Source organism: Exophiala xenobiotica, assembly GCF_000835505.1.
Source record: "Exophiala xenobiotica strain CBS 118157 unplaced genomic scaffold supercont1.6, whole genome shotgun sequence".
Taxonomy (NCBI): Eukaryota; Fungi; Ascomycota; class Eurotiomycetes; order Chaetothyriales; family Herpotrichiellaceae; genus Exophiala; species Exophiala xenobiotica.
Window position 1 is genome coordinate 3272704 of NW_013562489.1, and position 14888 is coordinate 3287591.

The window sequence follows — 14888 nt, forward strand, 5'->3', positions numbered from 1 at the left end:
ATCGCCACTCTTCTTGACCTTGACAAAGCCTCGGATACAAACACGTTTCTACGCCACTACAATGTCAAAGCCTGCTGTTGTCATTGTGCCAGGAGCATGGCACAGGCCACAGCACTACCAAAAGCTCATCGAGAAGCTACATGAGCACGAATACGAAGCAGTAGGCGTACCATTGGCCTCAGTCGACGCTAAGCCACCAGTTCCAAGCTGGGAAAAGGACGCACAAGCGATTCGGAACGAAGTCTTGAGAAAGCTGGACGCCGGTAAGGACGTCATTACGATAGCACATTCGTATGGCGGTATTCCAATGGGAGAAGCTGTCAAGGGCTTGGGAAAGAAAGCCCGAGAAGAGCAAGGATTCAAAACGGGTGTGACGCGGTTGATCTACATGTGCGCGGTTGCACCCAAGGAAGGACAAACCTTTCAGGATGCGACCAACCCCGTCACGGAAGAGGAAATCCAGGCGGCTATGCGACGGATGCAGGCGGGCAAGATCGAAGAGGTATGTTGGTCCATACTGCAAGTTGTCTTTGCCTGCATGCTGCTTGCTTGCTTCTTCTTTCCGAGGACCGTTGGCTTTAGAGCGGCTGCTAACAACCATGATCAGGACGGTACAATGGTCGCGGGCGACAAGGACGCCGGCAGAGAGCTCTTGTATAACCGCTGCGACCCCAAGGATGTGGATGCTGCGTTGGAAATTATGGGCACACACTCCTTGGGAACTTTGCTCGTCCCTGCCACCACGACGGCCTTCAAGGAGATTCCGAGCACGTACATCCTCACGGAGAATGACCGTGCCTTGCTACCTACCGTGCAGGAGAGGATCATTGCTGCGGGAGAAGGTGCTTTTGATGTGGAGAGATGTCAGGAGGGTCATGCGCCTTATCTGAGCAACCCAGGCTTCGTCGTGGACTGCATTCGCCGGGCTGCGGGTGAGAAGGTCTGAGCTAATGCGAGCTTCGAGAAGTTCGGCAACCCGTCGGCGTTGGCAGACAGGTTCCTGCTTGCGATGCTGCGTGCAGATACGTATTCAGTAGCAGGTTGAGCCATGGTCTTTGCCAGCGGTGAAAATCCAGATCTCCTCTCTTGGTTTGAAATGGTCGCGAGGATCTCTTTCTTTATCAAATGACAGCCTCCGATTTGCTTATTTGTTCAACTCACATCATGCTAGGACGGAGGCTCTCAGCATCTCTTCGCCATATCAGGTCCGGCAAGACTCGGGAATCAAAGCGTGGACACCTGGGGCAGCCTCGGTCGACGAAATAACGGCAGGATGGGCATGATACGACTCACTGCCAACGCCCTCTCAGACACCTCAACACCACAGGTACGAAGATGCAGGCTGTCTCGAGCCGTCGGCCTTGCGGTGAATACTAGTATTGGCATTCAATCCTGTTGCGAGCTGATCCCAGACATTGCGCGATCGTGGTGACCGAGGCAGCGGCTGCTGATTCACCACCACCACCACCACCAACTGCCTCGCATCAACTGCTGGGAGGTCTTCACCGTATATACATATTCACTCACTGTTGATCCAGGCTGCCGCGCTGCCTCGCCGTGTCAAGATCACAATATCAACTAGATCATCCTGTCATCCTCTCTTCTTCCCACCACCAACACCATCACCACTCCGCATACCATCAATCCCCAAAGCCCAATAACCATCTCCTCTACCCTTCGTACTATCAGAAAAGATACATCCTTGCATACTATATCACCATCCGTCCTGCCACCTCGCTTCAGCGATGGAGGTCCCCATCGCGCAGCAACGCGAGCCCGACAACATCAACCCTCCTCCACAAGGTATGGAGCAAGGCATACTGGCAATGACGCAGCGCGCGTTCCAGGCCGTGCCAGAACTCATCGGTTACCCTCTGACACGCGTTGGAGCAGCAGTTCGAAGAATGGTTCCGAAGGTGAGCACAGATGATGACACCAATCCGGCTTCATTGAATCCTTTGATGTGGCTGCCGGACAATGATGCTGACCATCATCCCTCAGCAACATATTGCGACACCACAGCCTGCCAGCACCACAACACCCTGTCCATCCCTGCCTGCAATCAAGACAGTTTCTGGCACTCTCACAGCTGAGCTGCAAGCACTGCGGCTTATTGACCTCGCCGAGTCCCTCATGCCTGCCAACCAAGTCAACAACAAGCACAATGGCCTAGCAACGTACGAAGGCATCTTGAAGAGTCTGCAGTCGTCCTTGAGGGAGTTCGACACCACACAAAACAAGTACCAAAGCACAACATCACCATCAAAATGTCTGGCACAGTGGGAGCAGTCTCGACCACTGCTTCCTCTAGAAATCATTGGCGTGGACTTTCCCATAGCACCAACAAGCAGACAAGTCGTCGATACTCAGACACTGGCACTTGTCCATACCCGCACTGTGTCATCTTTTGAATCAGTCAATAGCAATACTGTGTTCATCGGTCCTCTCCCTCCTTTTGCCAATGAAGCTTCATCATCCACACAAAATGCAAGAGCCTTGCCAAGACTCCCTGCCCTCGGAGCCTTGCGTCTGGCTTCTGACTTGACCTACCACGCCCTCATACCAGTCCGTGCTCCATGCATGGTACTGATCACCTCCACAGATGCCAACGACTCGAAGCTCTTGGTCTTCCCCGGTGTGAATGCACCAAAATACACTCCGGCACCACTCGCTGGCAGCAAGCGCCGTATCGACCAGGTCGACAAGCCAGCAGTCAAGGTCGATCGCAAGAGACACATCCTTGAACACACCAAGTCCAAGGTCCGCCGCAATGTGTACCACCGACCAGATGCAGCAGTACGGAAGGTCATCTTTCCTCCGGAATTCGTCCACGAACCATACAATCTGGTCTGGACCGACTGGTTGGTGTCGATACAGGCCCATCAGATGGTTGAATTTGACAGTCCGATCCCTCAATGCTTCTACGACCGAATGGTCCGGTATGTCCAGGCCATGTCCAAGGCACAGTTGGGTATGGTCTTTCCAATTCCGGCTGAAGGGTGGCTATCTTCTGGCGAAATGGATCCTGCTGAAGAGGATTTTGGGCAGCAAGTGCCAGATGCCTATCCTCATGCACCACAAGTCCATGGAAACCAATTCGGGAGGGCTTACCCCCCAGCACCGGACGCTGACGACTATGAACCATTCGCATATTCTGCTGCGAATGCTTATGGTGGTCCACCAGCTGCAGTGGTTGCAGGGCTGAATGATGCCGATGCCTATGGTGGTCCACCAACTGCCGTTGTCGCTGGTCTGAATGACGTTCGTTACGGCGGTCCTCCAGCTGCAGTAGTTGCGGGGCTGGATATTGATATGCAGGATACTGACATGCCGGATGTTGAGATGCAGGACGTTGGTCCTGCTAACCATCCATTTTCCCACCTGCCCTTTGGGCCCCAGCCGACCACCGGGCACAATGATTTCGACCCTGCTGCAAGTCCAGACGAATATGGCACCAGCCCTGAAGCCACTCCATCTCCGCCAGACACTTTCGACACAGCAACAACCTCGCCAATAGAACCATTCGAGGCTCACGCTCAAGCAGCAACCATCAAAAACCTCGTTGACCGACTGCTACAGAAAGAGCAGGAACTCAACCAAATCAAGGCAGAAAACGAAGCCTTTTCTGTCCAAGTCCATGGTATGATTGCCAACTTGCGGGAGAATAACAATGGGCTTGAAGATCAATGCCAGGCTCTCTTTGCCGAAAACAAGGCACTAGCATCTCGATACCTAGCACTCGAGAAGGACAATCAGTCGCTCTCCGAGGCCAACAATGCTCTTCGACAGAACATCATGCGTCTCGAGCTCAAGACGAGTTCTCAGGAGTACAATGCTGCCGCGATGACAGAACTTCGCCGACAGAAGGATGCCGAAATCCTAAGTCTCGGGCGGCAGATTAGGAAGCTCGAAACAAAGAATCAAAACCTCGAAAAGGAGCTGGATGGGGCAAAGGAGGAAAAATGCGACGCTTGGGCCGAGGCTTCCAAGATGGAAGACGAACGTGACGAGAAAGCCGCTCGTGTCGAAGAACTCGCGAAGGAGCTCCATGAGACGAAGGCGAAGCTATGCGACGCATGGACAGAGACTTCGAATACGGAAGAAGGTCGAGACTTTGAGAGAGCGCTGAAAGAGAAGGCATTGCGTCACATTGAGGAGACCACCCGCAAGCTGTCCGAAGGAAATGGTAATGTTGGAAACTCCCATGATCCTTCGCCGGTGCTGACAACGAGACTAGGAATGTAAAAGAGGCAGCCCGACTGCCAGAGAACGGCCGCCAGAGAACAGCAACCCGAAGTATTGGAGCGGCTGACCAAAGGACATACAGAGCCGTTGCGGCGATATCGAGCACTAGAGCAGGAACATATCACAGCTGTGTATAGCAGCGAAGACCTGGATGGTTGTCAGTCTGCAAAGGTCGATTTGATTTTGAAGGAATAAAGAAGTTAAGAAAAATTTCAACAAGAAGCACACAAGCAGTCCTGAATGGAGACTGTGCTCAGCTGAGGAAGACTCTGGGCATACAACAGAAGCTCAAAAGGGGCAGGAAGAAGAGGCTTGCTGAAGAATCAAGTCCAAGGGTATGTCAATATGGGATATGGGACAAAATCATCCCTTAGAAGCTGAGAGAGCTTGCACAGGAGAATGAGGCAGGGCTGGAGATTGTCGAGAAGTGCGAAGACCATGAATACAGCAAAGACAACATGATGAACGGAGCGAACCGGCACTGATAGGATGGCTCAAAGGCTCAAGGGCCGGGGAGAATGATAACAAACCAAGATGGGGCTTGTGGGAGATGGACCTGCTGTCGATGGTGGGAAGTCGGGATGCAGGAATGGTTGGAAAAAGGAGAGTCTAAAGACGAATGAATGAGCGGCATCAGTGGCTTTGACGTTAGTCTCGGAGCATCAGGATCGAGTTGAGCATGAGTCTGAGCTTGTTGCATCTGGGATTCTGGTTGGGGGTGTTGTCTGGATGATTGAGCATTGATATTTCCTGGAAGAAGGAAATGCATAAACAAAATGAAGCAGAAAATGAATTGCACATGTTTTTGTGTCCGAAGTCGTAAAATGCACCGCCACAGCGACCACAGCCATAGCCACAGCCACAAGCGAAGCTGCCACATGAACGCCACAAACGATGACATGACTGTCGTGGAAATGGCACGACCGTGTCACTCTCCATTCCATTCCTTTCGCTCCAAACGCGACTGTCGCTGGTGATGAGATAACCGAATACTGAAGTCTCTGAGATGTGACATGCCAATGACAGTCAGGCTCACTACGAAGCGAGCAGCAGCACGATATTTTTAACGCTGAGGCAGTGAGGGACGCCTGGCCCCGGGGATACAAGGCCACCCTTTAGCATACCACGGGACAGATAAAATGCACCGCGACCCCGGAATCTGGACCACATTCGACGAGATCTGTCATACCATCCGGGACTTCTTCGAGGAGCAAACGACAATGTCCTCCGAAAAGGGCCCTTCTCCAGCTGGTACTGGTGCTGGTGGCAGCACCGCAGCTTCTTCTACCCGCAACCGTCTCACCACCCTGTTGCGAGATGCCATCACCAAAGTCATCAGCACCAGCAGCACCATCCTCGACCGGGCTCTCCCACCGCAAAGACGGGAACAATACAAAAACTGGCTGATCAAGTTCGCGACCGAGCGGCCGTACCTTGCGAGTTTCCTGTTGTCGCAGATTGCACTTAGTGGTCTGCCTCTGGTCCTCTTCTGCTGCATGACGGTGTCGGTCTTCATTTTCTCGATCCTTGCAGGTGTACTGCTGGGCGTGATTGGGGGGTTGCTGTTCGCTGTTCCGGCAATGGGCCTGGCACTGTTGATTCTCCTGCCGGTATTGTTCTTCACGACCGCAGCGGCCGTTTCCATCTGGCTTTGGGGTGTCGGAGGGTACAACGTGATTAAGTGGCTCAGTCACAGGGGGAATCCGGGCGTGCAGAGTGATGTGAAAGGTCCGATGACAAAGGTGAACGGCGGCGCATTTCAGGGAGCGGGAGCCAACGGTGGTGGTGGTCCACCGACAGGGCAGACCCAGCAGCAACAGGGACAAGCGGGAGGAGGTCCACAACCACTGTCTGGAATGAGCAGAGGTCCACCGCCGAATACGCAACGCCCAGGCCCAGCTCCTCAGCCACGACCAGCCGGACTCCCGCAACAAGGCCAAGGACAGCCTCCTCAGAATCGGCCGAGTGGTGTTGGACCACCGTCTCAGCATCCTCCTTCACAGCAGAGTCGCCCAGGAGCGCCCTCGCAAGGTGGTCCTCCTCCACAGTCACGCCCTGGCCCGCCATTACAGGGAGGCCAGCAGCAGCAGCAGCAGCAAGCACGCCCACCCACACCGGGCCCGCCACAGCAACAGCATTCCACGAACGGCGAGGGTTTTCAGGGTCAAAATAACGGCCCGAACGGTAACGGGAACGGGAACAGCCCGCCGCAACAACAACAGGCCGTCAAACGCAAGCCCGTGAGCAGACCTACATCGCCCGCGCCGCCGGAAATTGCACGCAAGCCAGTGAGTCGGCCGACTTCTCCTGCTCCTTCGGCGAGAGACAGAGCGGACAGTGCGGCGAGTAATGCTGCCAGAGGGCCAGGACCTGGGTCTAACGGGTCTAATGGGTTTGGCGCTGGTAATGGGAATAGTAATCCGGGCTACGGCAATTCCGGCTACGCACAGAGGCCGACTGGCATGGGTGGACCGGGTGGGCAGTACTGATGAAGGAGAATCGATATACTCGTTTGGTATGGCGTTCGGGGAGCTATTAATGTAGTCACAAGCACATGGAAGAGTCACGCATGGTGCCATAGAATATAAATTGTTCTGTCACGCATCATGCATCGTTTTCATACCCTTCACTATTCAGCCAAATTGGATGGAATGCTTGACTCAAGCGGAATTGAGAGCACTCTTCAATCAAAGTCAAGGGAAGCTCCCAGAGCCATCTGCTGAAGGAGCCACGTATATCCTCTTGTGCTCGTGTCGTATCTGCATTATATCATGCCCCGTTCTCGTCAGCCAATCGTACCCATGTCCCATGCTTCATGCCAAACACATCACGGTTCTGATTCTGATTCAATCAGACACCCATTGTAAAGTCATGCTCGATACCTGGCGTAACACTTGCCATGAACTTCAAGAACACGACAAGATATTGGTCGACTCGGATGGCGACCTTTTCGCTCTCGTCTTCCTTGTCTGCATCTTGCTCATCCAGGACTTCCCATTCATCACCACCGGCACCGCCAGTCGCAGCCTTGACACCTGCTTCGTGTCCTCGCTTTTCTTCTTTCTGTTTATCGGCAAGCTTCATTTTCGAAGTGTCGTCAATAAGACCTTCCATGCCGGAGACGTTTCCTGCGCCACCCCCAGTCGACTGTTTCTGCAAGCGCAGTTTTAGAGCGGCGTCGGCTCGATCGAGGAGGATTTTCATCACACTGGCATGCTTGCACGGGTGGACCGAGGCCATCTTCACACTGGTGTCGAAGAACGGGAAGTCTTCTAATGTGACAGTTTTGTCTTTGTAGTCTCCCACGATGTCTTCCATCATGAGGTGTGGAGGTAGTGGCTCCGAGGGCGAGAGATAGCCCGACAGATACATGCGCGGTGTGCGATAATATGGAGTGTAGGTTATGTAGAGGGTGTATGTTCGCAAAGGCCTGGTAGTTCTGTCAGTATTCGTCCTAACAATGTGAGACGGTCACATTTACGCTGAAGCGCCTTCACTCTTGTCACGAATGATGGCCTCATTATCGTCGTCCTCGTCCTCCATATCGGGGATTTCGTCATCGTCTTCCTCCTCGCTGGCCTTCTTGCCTAGTTGTCCACTTTCACTCATAGATCGTACTTCTCCTCTCAAACCTTCCTGCTCTTTCTCGCTTGTGCCTCCTGTTCTTAGCCATCCCTCATCTTCACCAGCTGCTTCGTCATCTGGACCACCCAGGAAACCATCACGGACAAGGTCGTCAGCAGCGCCGTTGCTGCCGGCAAAGTTGTCATCCAGGCGTCTGTGGCAAGGCACACCGCGCGTAATGAGGAATTGCTTCCCCGCGGGCAGGTAGTTGACGCGTCTTGACGGGCTGGAGGCGTCTGACCATGACCACGAGGGGAATTTGTACACCAGGTAATCGCCAGCAAGCAGGAATTCTTCAGGTGTGATTTGACCTGTATTTCGGAAAGTCGAAGTATGTGAGATAGGAGCGTAGCGGTCCCTGACCTTGTCCAGTGCGGAGTGAAGGAGATTCATGTCGGGCGGGGGTACAAAGTGAAGAAGTCCAGATACTCGACTTGAGGGTCTCCGTGGGTGTTTTTACTCGAGTTTGAACTCTGACTGACAGATTGATTGAGAAATGGAGGGCTGATTATCACGATAGAGGGAGGACTGGTCGAGGATCAAAGAGTGACCAGGAACGGTGAACTCGTTTGTAGGCTGCACTTGACAAGTCACTGACGATGTGTTTGCTGTGTTTGCTGTGTTTGCTCTGTTTGCAGCTGCAAGCCAACGAACCAATCGTATCTCAGTCTCTAACCGCACAGCCTCGTCTACCATGCAGCCTCGTCAGATGGTGGTCAAGCAGTCATACACTACCTCTCGACACTACGGACAGGCTTATGATAAGTATTGGCACAGCTTATATATCCAAGTCACCAATACTGTATCATATTCCCGCCCCAGAATCAAGTCAACTAACATTCGACACCTCGTTCGTGATGTTCGCATGCTTGCTCACATGCCAACTACGGACAGCCGGTTGCCCATTTGCCTATGTGACTGTCGATGAAGCCATGGGAATCTGGACAAGAGCATGCAGTCACTAGACCCGCTAGACGAGGATCGTATGACGGAGCAATGCCAACGTGTAACCCAGTTCCAGTCGACGTACCCATATGTTCGTCCACGTGTCTAAAGGATGTGAGAGTACGAGCACCACTGAGGACAGGTTATTGGAAGGCACAAAAAAGCATTTCTCTGTTGCTTCTGTCCCATGGCAAGAATGTTCATCATCACATAAACCCGAATCTGACAAACAACAAATGCAAACGATTAACCGCGAGAGGCGGTGTCACGACGTCGCCAGTACTGCTCCCACAGACGGAGGTAATCCATCTTCTGAAGCGCTGGCCATCAGTGACTTCAGCCAGCAATTGCCCATATTTTCAGAATAAATGTGCTCCATATTAGCGTTAAACATAATGCCATGGCACGTTGTATTCCCGGCGATGCTGTTCATGTTCGAGCACGCGTTGATACATGTGTCGAGCGTGTAAGCAATGAAGCTGACAATGTCATTACCGCCATAGTTTGTGTTGCAGCTGAGCGTGTATGCGTCTCCGGAGTACGAGGTGATGGTGGCTTGATCGGTGCAGTCCAGTGCCGTTGTGTTGACTTGGGCGGGCAACACGGGAGAGTAGTTCTTAACAGCTCCTGTCACAGACGCTGTGGCGGCTGATGAGCCGGTTGCGGTCGCTGCTGCGTTTGTGACTGTTGCTGTGACTGTGGCGGTTGGGCTAGCCAGAAGATCAATTCGAGAACAAGTGAAGTCTCAATAAGCAGGTTGTACTTACGAAGATTTGTTGTCATTGGCGACCGCGGCGATGGCTCCTCCCAAACCGCCCCCCAAAGCTGCGCCTAGGACGACAGCGGTTATACCAATTATTAGGAACGTGTATGCTCGCAGAGAGAGTCCCCAAGGCATTTGTGGTCTTTGTGGCATAGGGGCGTCATTCTGGTATGTTGGCAATGTCTGTGTAGGTTGAGGATGCGGAGGTTGATATTGAGACGTAGGCGTATTGATGGGATAGCTATTTGGCGCGACCATCTTGCTCGAGTCATTCGACATGTACATCTTCTCGCGAGAAGAATCGTCCACCTGCAGGCCGTCCATTGCGTTGTGCTAGATCTCCTTTGTCGAGTCCAGAAGGATTTATCCCGCGCGACTCTTCAAAATAATAGAAGTTGTCCTGTGCGAGAGGATTTCCTCAACTGTCGCGTTGTCGAGGTGTCGACTCAACAAAAATCGGTAGAAAACAAGACCACAACGGTCGGGCAGAGGTGTACATAGGACTGGGGGGCCTCGTAGAGCGGTTTCTTTGATGCGGTCCAATGGTCCAGACGCTGCTGAGACCCAGAGGACCGCGAGAGTGCTCGATCCACGTCAAATAACGGCTCGGTCGGGGAACTCGTTTTATCATTGGACTTGACAGTGTCTCCAGGGGTTATGGAGTTGAGGGTCTATACGCCGGCACAACGCTAACAGCCCAGAGTTCGGCCCCAGGTGTTTCAGAGCTCGGCGGCTGCAAAATTAAAATGTGGCTTTCGTCGATCTGTTTCTCGACACGGCTGACAAGGCGTGTACTCAGATTTGCAGCTCATCTTCAATGTGCAGCAAACGGGTCGAAGATGCAGCGCCTTTCGCTCCGCAAGGTCGAGGTGAATCCAGGATACGATGCGCTAACGGAGCTTACCGCTTGCTTAATGAGCTCTTGGACGAGCACTCGTGAAGGCTAGCTTTGGGCATCCACAGTGGTACGTCGTCACTGGGGCCAATATAAAAATCAACGAGAGCGCTCACATTGATTGCTTACCTGGGTTTGGTTCATAATTGTGGTGGTCCCAGCATGTGTGTACTGTACTTATTACTCCGTACAAATCCTAGTCAGCATACCGGGTAACTTATGGTGCACAGCCATCGAATGCCGGCAACGACTGGCGACATGATGAGGATCGCTTAGAGGTCAATAGCTCTGCCTTATGCACATGGCTGCCTTGTGTATTAAGCCTGGCTTGACCCTGAGTTTCGGAGCCTTTGCTGCGTGGAGGACGAGGCTGCCATCGCTCTTTTGAGACAAGATGGGCTTCCATGATCGTTGCGTCTCAGTCGACATTTGCAGGGGATTGCGGTGGATCGACGGTGATGGGCGCTATAGTATTCTAGATGTCTGAAGGCCTCTTGCTGCGTTTGCTGCGCACGTCTGATTGTGTATGCATGGCGGTTGACGCACGACTCAGGCTGAGGTCTGGAAAAAGGTGAGGGGGGTGTTGCGCCCAACACCCAGATTCTCCGCCGTAAAGCCACTACGGCACAGCATAATACACTCAAAGCGCAATCGAGAAAATGAATCTTTTGCCAGGCAAGCAAGACCATATAATTGCCTAGATCCACCCCATTGCCTGCAACCTTGAATTTATCTTTGCTTGGTGATAAGCTGTTAGGACGTCGTAGTCATGGACGAGCCTCCTGCAAAACGTGCGAAACGTACAGATGAACGGACAGATGAACGGCCCAGCTCCAGCGGAAGAGACGCCAAACCAAGGCCACGCTACGAGGGTGACAGAGACCAAGCACGCCACCACAGACGCGAAGATGATCATCGGAAGAGATCACGGTCAAGAGACAACTATGACAAGAGGAGAGAGCGCAGCAGGTCGAGAGAGCGGCCACGTCGGGACCGGGACCGCGACGGGGAACGAGATCGTGACAGAGGAGCAAAAGACCGCAATGTAAACGGCGATGGTCATAGGAATCGAAGCAGGAGTAGAGACAAGCACCGGTCTTCAAAAGGTATTCGAGCCACTCTAAAAGACGTAATCTCCCGCTCACGCGACACAGATTTCCGAACCGAGCGCTCACATCGTCGATCACGTTCGCGATCACCTTTCAGAGACGGCGGAAGTGGCTCTGTCCGTACACGCTCTCCTCCTCGACGAAGCGACCATGATCGGGCACGGCCTCGAGAACCACCCAAGGCAGAAGAGGGAAGGTCAACACCAAAAGCAAAACCAGGTCCAACAGACGCTGGGAAACCATCCGCCGATGGTGACAGTATGGCAGTTGATGAAGACGACGAGGATGCTCTTTTACGAAAGATGATGGGTTTCACGACATTCAAGACTACACAAAACCAGAAGATTCCCGGCAACCAGATCTACGGTGTCCGGAAGGAAAAGAAGACAGAATACCGACAGTATATGAACCGCGTGGGAGGATTCAACAGACCACTGAGTCCGTCGAGATGATTTACAGTTGGTTTATCGAGACGTTACGAATCAGATCAGTCACAAGTGGCAGCAAAACGGTGGTACTTCATTGTGAAGACCTGGTCATTACAGAACTATTGTGGGCAGTCCGGTTTACACCTCTTCTGCGTCGAGTATGCAGGAGCTGGCAATCAGACATGCGGCGAAGCCTTTACCTACGCGCTTATGGTCATCATAGGCCCACGAGACGCTCATACAGAGGCCATTTGGCCAGTCACAATCTCGATCAGAAGTGCATATCTGTTTTAAGATTACCTGTATGACAGCTACGCGCCCAGAGCTTGCAAAATAGGGCTTACATGGACTATACGAGGCCCCCTGGGCGATGTGGTGGTTTCTTCCTCTACCACGTTGGGGATTGAGGTCGGTGGATGAGCAAAGAGCAGACATCTATGGACCTGATGCCACTGAGCATCATGTAGAGTCCGCCAACGGACTGAATCGCACGGTATGGGAACGACCCCAATACAATGACGTTTCCTGCGGTCTTCCAACTCGAGCATCTTTCGTCTCTCCACTCTTCAAGCCAGATTTCGTCTGCTTGGCTAGTGAAAGAATTCCAGGCACGATCTCTGCTACCTACATACAGAAGCAGACTGGACCAGCTGTCCACTGAATATAACCATGCGATCCGATCGAGATCCGACTACTTTTGTGCCCTGGTTTCTGCATTTTGCCGTGTCCGACTCTCCTTGACTGAGCTCACAAGTCACCCAATTGAATGGTTCCAAGCTGATAAATATACCAGCGACGACGACAACCGGGCAAAGGCACATCTTCTTCACCCACGAACAATCGGAATCAAACCTGTAGCTCGAACCACCACTCTCTGCCGTCGGGCTAGCTCCGCCCTGACTAACTGTTGCGCTCGACACAGAAGCCTGCACCGCGGCCATGACTGCTGTGGCGGCTGTAAACGCAGGGCCAGAGGCGACATCGGTCTGGAAGGCCAGACATTGCGTCAACGTCGCGATCGTTGGTAGATCCCCGCGGAACCATGGTCTCGGCGGAAAGATTCAGCCCTGGAACGGTTGCCTTCATGTCAAGCTCGGCTCCCAAGGCGACGCCCGCGCTGATGTGCGTCAGATTGTGGTAGAGTTCCTCGAATTCGGCCTGGCCGAAAGGCGTGCCATTGGAGCTTTCGCAAGTCGCGTCGACGGCATTTGTGGCGAGCTGAGTGATCTCAATGTGGTTCGCCGATACATAGCTTCCTCATTTATCCGAGAAAAGCAAGCTTATTGTACGTCACCGAAACAGCGAACAGTCAAGACCACAAGTATTGCTATGTCAATCTCAATAGAGGACTGGAAAGTATATGTATCTCATCAGAAGTTATGGACAGCTTTGCCCGTCCAGCCTTTGATGACCTCCAAGCTCCGGACCGGAGGCAGATAACCGGTCTTGGGGTCTTCATACCCTTTGCCGAACTCCATACCCATTGTCATCAAGGGACGAAAATTGGCGCCAGGAGTGATCTTGCCCACCACACAAGGGTCACGAGTCTCAACGCGTTGAGGGACAAGCATAGGTCTTCCAACAATGGCTTCCATTCCCATCCATGCTAGGGATCAAATTAGCTGATGGTGACTCATCGTACTTGCGTCGGAATTGGACCACTTACCGAAGCTGATGGCTTCTTTTGCATCTCCTGGAACATTGACTTCATCCAGCCAAGTCAGCCTTGTGTTTGGATACGTCTTCTGAATGAAGTCCGTGATATTCGGGTTGTGTGCACCGCCACCGCACATATACAGTTCGTCAATGTTCTTTCCAGGCGGTCCGAACCTCTTGTAGTGCTCGCAGATTGCCTGTGCCGAGATCCTCGTCAGTGTTGCCACAACATCGTACTTGTTGCCGCCGGCAGCCTCGATTTTTTGGATCAGCTCCAGGGCCTGCTCGTCACCAAAAACCTCTCGACCTGTCGTCTTTGGGATATCGTGCTGGTACCACCAGTGGTTGTGAATGTAGTCGTCGACAATGTCTTGGTATACCTTGCCCTGCTTGCCCCATTGTCCGTCTCTGTCATATTCCTGCTTGCCATTGGTATAGTGACGCATGGCATGGTCGATGAAGACATTTCCCGGACCGGTATCAAAATCATAGATCTCATCAACGCCACCATCAGCATCACTCGGGATAAAAGCGACATTACCAATCCCGCCGATGTTCTGGCACGCTCGAAGCTTGGTCGGGTGATGGAGCACGAGACCGTCGAGGAATGCAACCAGGGGTGCTCCTTGACGACCGTAGGATTGTTCGTGGACTCGAAAGTCATTGACGATAGTCTTGTTGAGCATCTTGGCCATGATAGAACCTTCCGCCATGGTCAAAGCAGACTTCATCTGCTCACCACGAGGCATGGACAGCAACCAGATGGTTTGGCCGTGAGTGGAGACCACATCGACGTCGTCAAGTGTCAGATTGTGGTTCTTCAGCATGCGGATGACGGCGTCGGCAAAATCGACGCCCAGTGCCATGTTGACTTGAGCCATTTCTTCTGGAGTGGTCTTGTTCTCTCGAATCAGGCGGAAGACCCTCTTCTTGATGGGGTCGTGGTGTTGCATTTCTTCATACTGTTATTGGTAAGTTAAGCACTTGTTTCTCGAGGGTCAACTTCATGAATGGTACGTACGGCAATCAGCTTCATCTTCATCTGAGACGTCGGGGTCTCCTGGTAGAACTCGCAGAGTGCGCAGTCGACCGCGTCCATTGACGTGCCGCTGTTCATGCCCAGCACCCTGACCCTGTATGGCTTGATCTCTTGAACGCTTCCCATTGTGCTGGTGTGCAATGTTGTTTGCTTCAGATTCCAAATTTGATCGCAGTTGCTGATT

The 14888-nt window shown here is 52.8% G+C and overlaps 7 protein-coding genes across 7 annotated transcripts; 4 read left to right on the forward strand and 3 right to left on the reverse strand.

Annotated features, from left to right (window-relative positions):
- Positions 1–61: 61 nt before the first annotated feature.
- Positions 62–946, forward strand: PV05_10486 (uncharacterized protein; the record flags this gene model as incomplete). The annotated part of the gene is made up of 2 exons (XM_013456930.1): positions 62–502; positions 608–946. The coding sequence occupies 2 exons, from the start codon at positions 62–64 to the stop codon at positions 944–946; spliced, it is 780 nt and encodes a 259-aa protein (XP_013312384.1).
- A 799-nt stretch (positions 947–1745) lies between these two features.
- On the forward strand, positions 1746–5025 carry PV05_10487 (uncharacterized protein; the record flags this gene model as incomplete). The annotated part of the gene is made up of 3 exons (XM_013456931.1): positions 1746–1916; positions 2002–4186; positions 4238–5025. 3 exons carry the CDS (start codon positions 1746–1748, stop codon positions 4243–4245), a joined length of 2364 nt encoding a protein of 787 aa, XP_013312385.1. The 3' UTR covers positions 4246–5025.
- Positions 5026–5197: 172 nt separating this feature from the next.
- PV05_10488 (uncharacterized protein) lies at positions 5198–6866 on the forward strand. The gene has a single exon (XM_013456932.1). The coding sequence runs from the start codon at positions 5385–5387 to the stop codon at positions 6732–6734; it is 1350 nt and encodes a 449-aa protein (XP_013312386.1). The 5' UTR covers positions 5198–5384; the 3' UTR covers positions 6735–6866.
- PV05_10489 (uncharacterized protein) lies at positions 6810–8414 on the reverse strand. Its single transcript, XM_013456933.1, has 2 exons — positions 7727–8414; positions 6810–7675 (listed from the first exon to the last, which is right to left on the reverse strand). The coding sequence occupies exons 1-2, from the start codon at positions 8260–8262 to the stop codon at positions 7096–7098; spliced, it is 1116 nt and encodes a 371-aa protein (XP_013312387.1). The 5' UTR covers positions 8263–8414; the 3' UTR covers positions 6810–7095.
- A 446-nt stretch (positions 8415–8860) lies between these two features.
- Positions 8861–10137, reverse strand: PV05_10490 (uncharacterized protein). Its single transcript, XM_013456934.1, has 2 exons — positions 9582–10137; positions 8861–9524 (listed from the first exon to the last, which is right to left on the reverse strand). Exons 1-2 carry the CDS (start codon positions 9899–9901, stop codon positions 9080–9082), a joined length of 765 nt encoding a protein of 254 aa, XP_013312388.1. The 5' UTR covers positions 9902–10137; the 3' UTR covers positions 8861–9079.
- Positions 10138–11178: 1041 nt separating this feature from the next.
- PV05_10491 (uncharacterized protein) lies at positions 11179–13605 on the forward strand. Its single transcript, XM_013456935.1, has 2 exons — positions 11179–11578; positions 11627–13605. Exons 1-2 carry the CDS (start codon positions 11242–11244, stop codon positions 12031–12033), a joined length of 744 nt encoding a protein of 247 aa, XP_013312389.1. The 5' UTR covers positions 11179–11241; the 3' UTR covers positions 12034–13605.
- PV05_10492 (uncharacterized protein) lies at positions 13380–14830 on the reverse strand (the record flags this gene model as incomplete). The annotated part of the gene is made up of 3 exons (XM_013456936.1): positions 13380–13615; positions 13676–14627; positions 14687–14830. The coding sequence occupies 3 exons, from the start codon at positions 14828–14830 to the stop codon at positions 13380–13382; spliced, it is 1332 nt and encodes a 443-aa protein (XP_013312390.1).
- Between the last annotated feature and the right edge of the window lie 58 nt (positions 14831–14888).

Coding starts and splice junctions, on each gene's coding strand:
- PV05_10489 (XM_013456933.1), bottom strand. CDS start 8,262: ATGAATCTCCTTCACTCCGCACTGGACAAGGTCAGGGACCGCTACGCT. Junction 7,676..7,726: donor AAGAGTGAAGGCGCTTCAGC/GTAAATGTGACC, acceptor CAGAACTACCAG/GCCTTTGCGAACATACACCC.
- PV05_10490 (XM_013456934.1), bottom strand. CDS start 9,901: ATGGACGGCCTGCAGGTGGACGATTCTTCTCGCGAGAAGATGTACATG. Junction 9,525..9,581: donor GCCAATGACAACAAATCTTC/GTAAGTACAACC, acceptor TCTTCTGGCTAG/CCCAACCGCCACAGTCACAG.
- PV05_10488 (XM_013456932.1), top strand. CDS start 5,385: ATGCACCGCGACCCCGGAATCTGGACCACATTCGACGAGATCTGTCAT.
- PV05_10491 (XM_013456935.1), top strand. CDS start 11,242: ATGGACGAGCCTCCTGCAAAACGTGCGAAACGTACAGATGAACGGACA. Junction 11,579..11,626: donor CAAGCACCGGTCTTCAAAAG/GTATTCGAGCCA, acceptor CACGCGACACAG/ATTTCCGAACCGAGCGCTCA.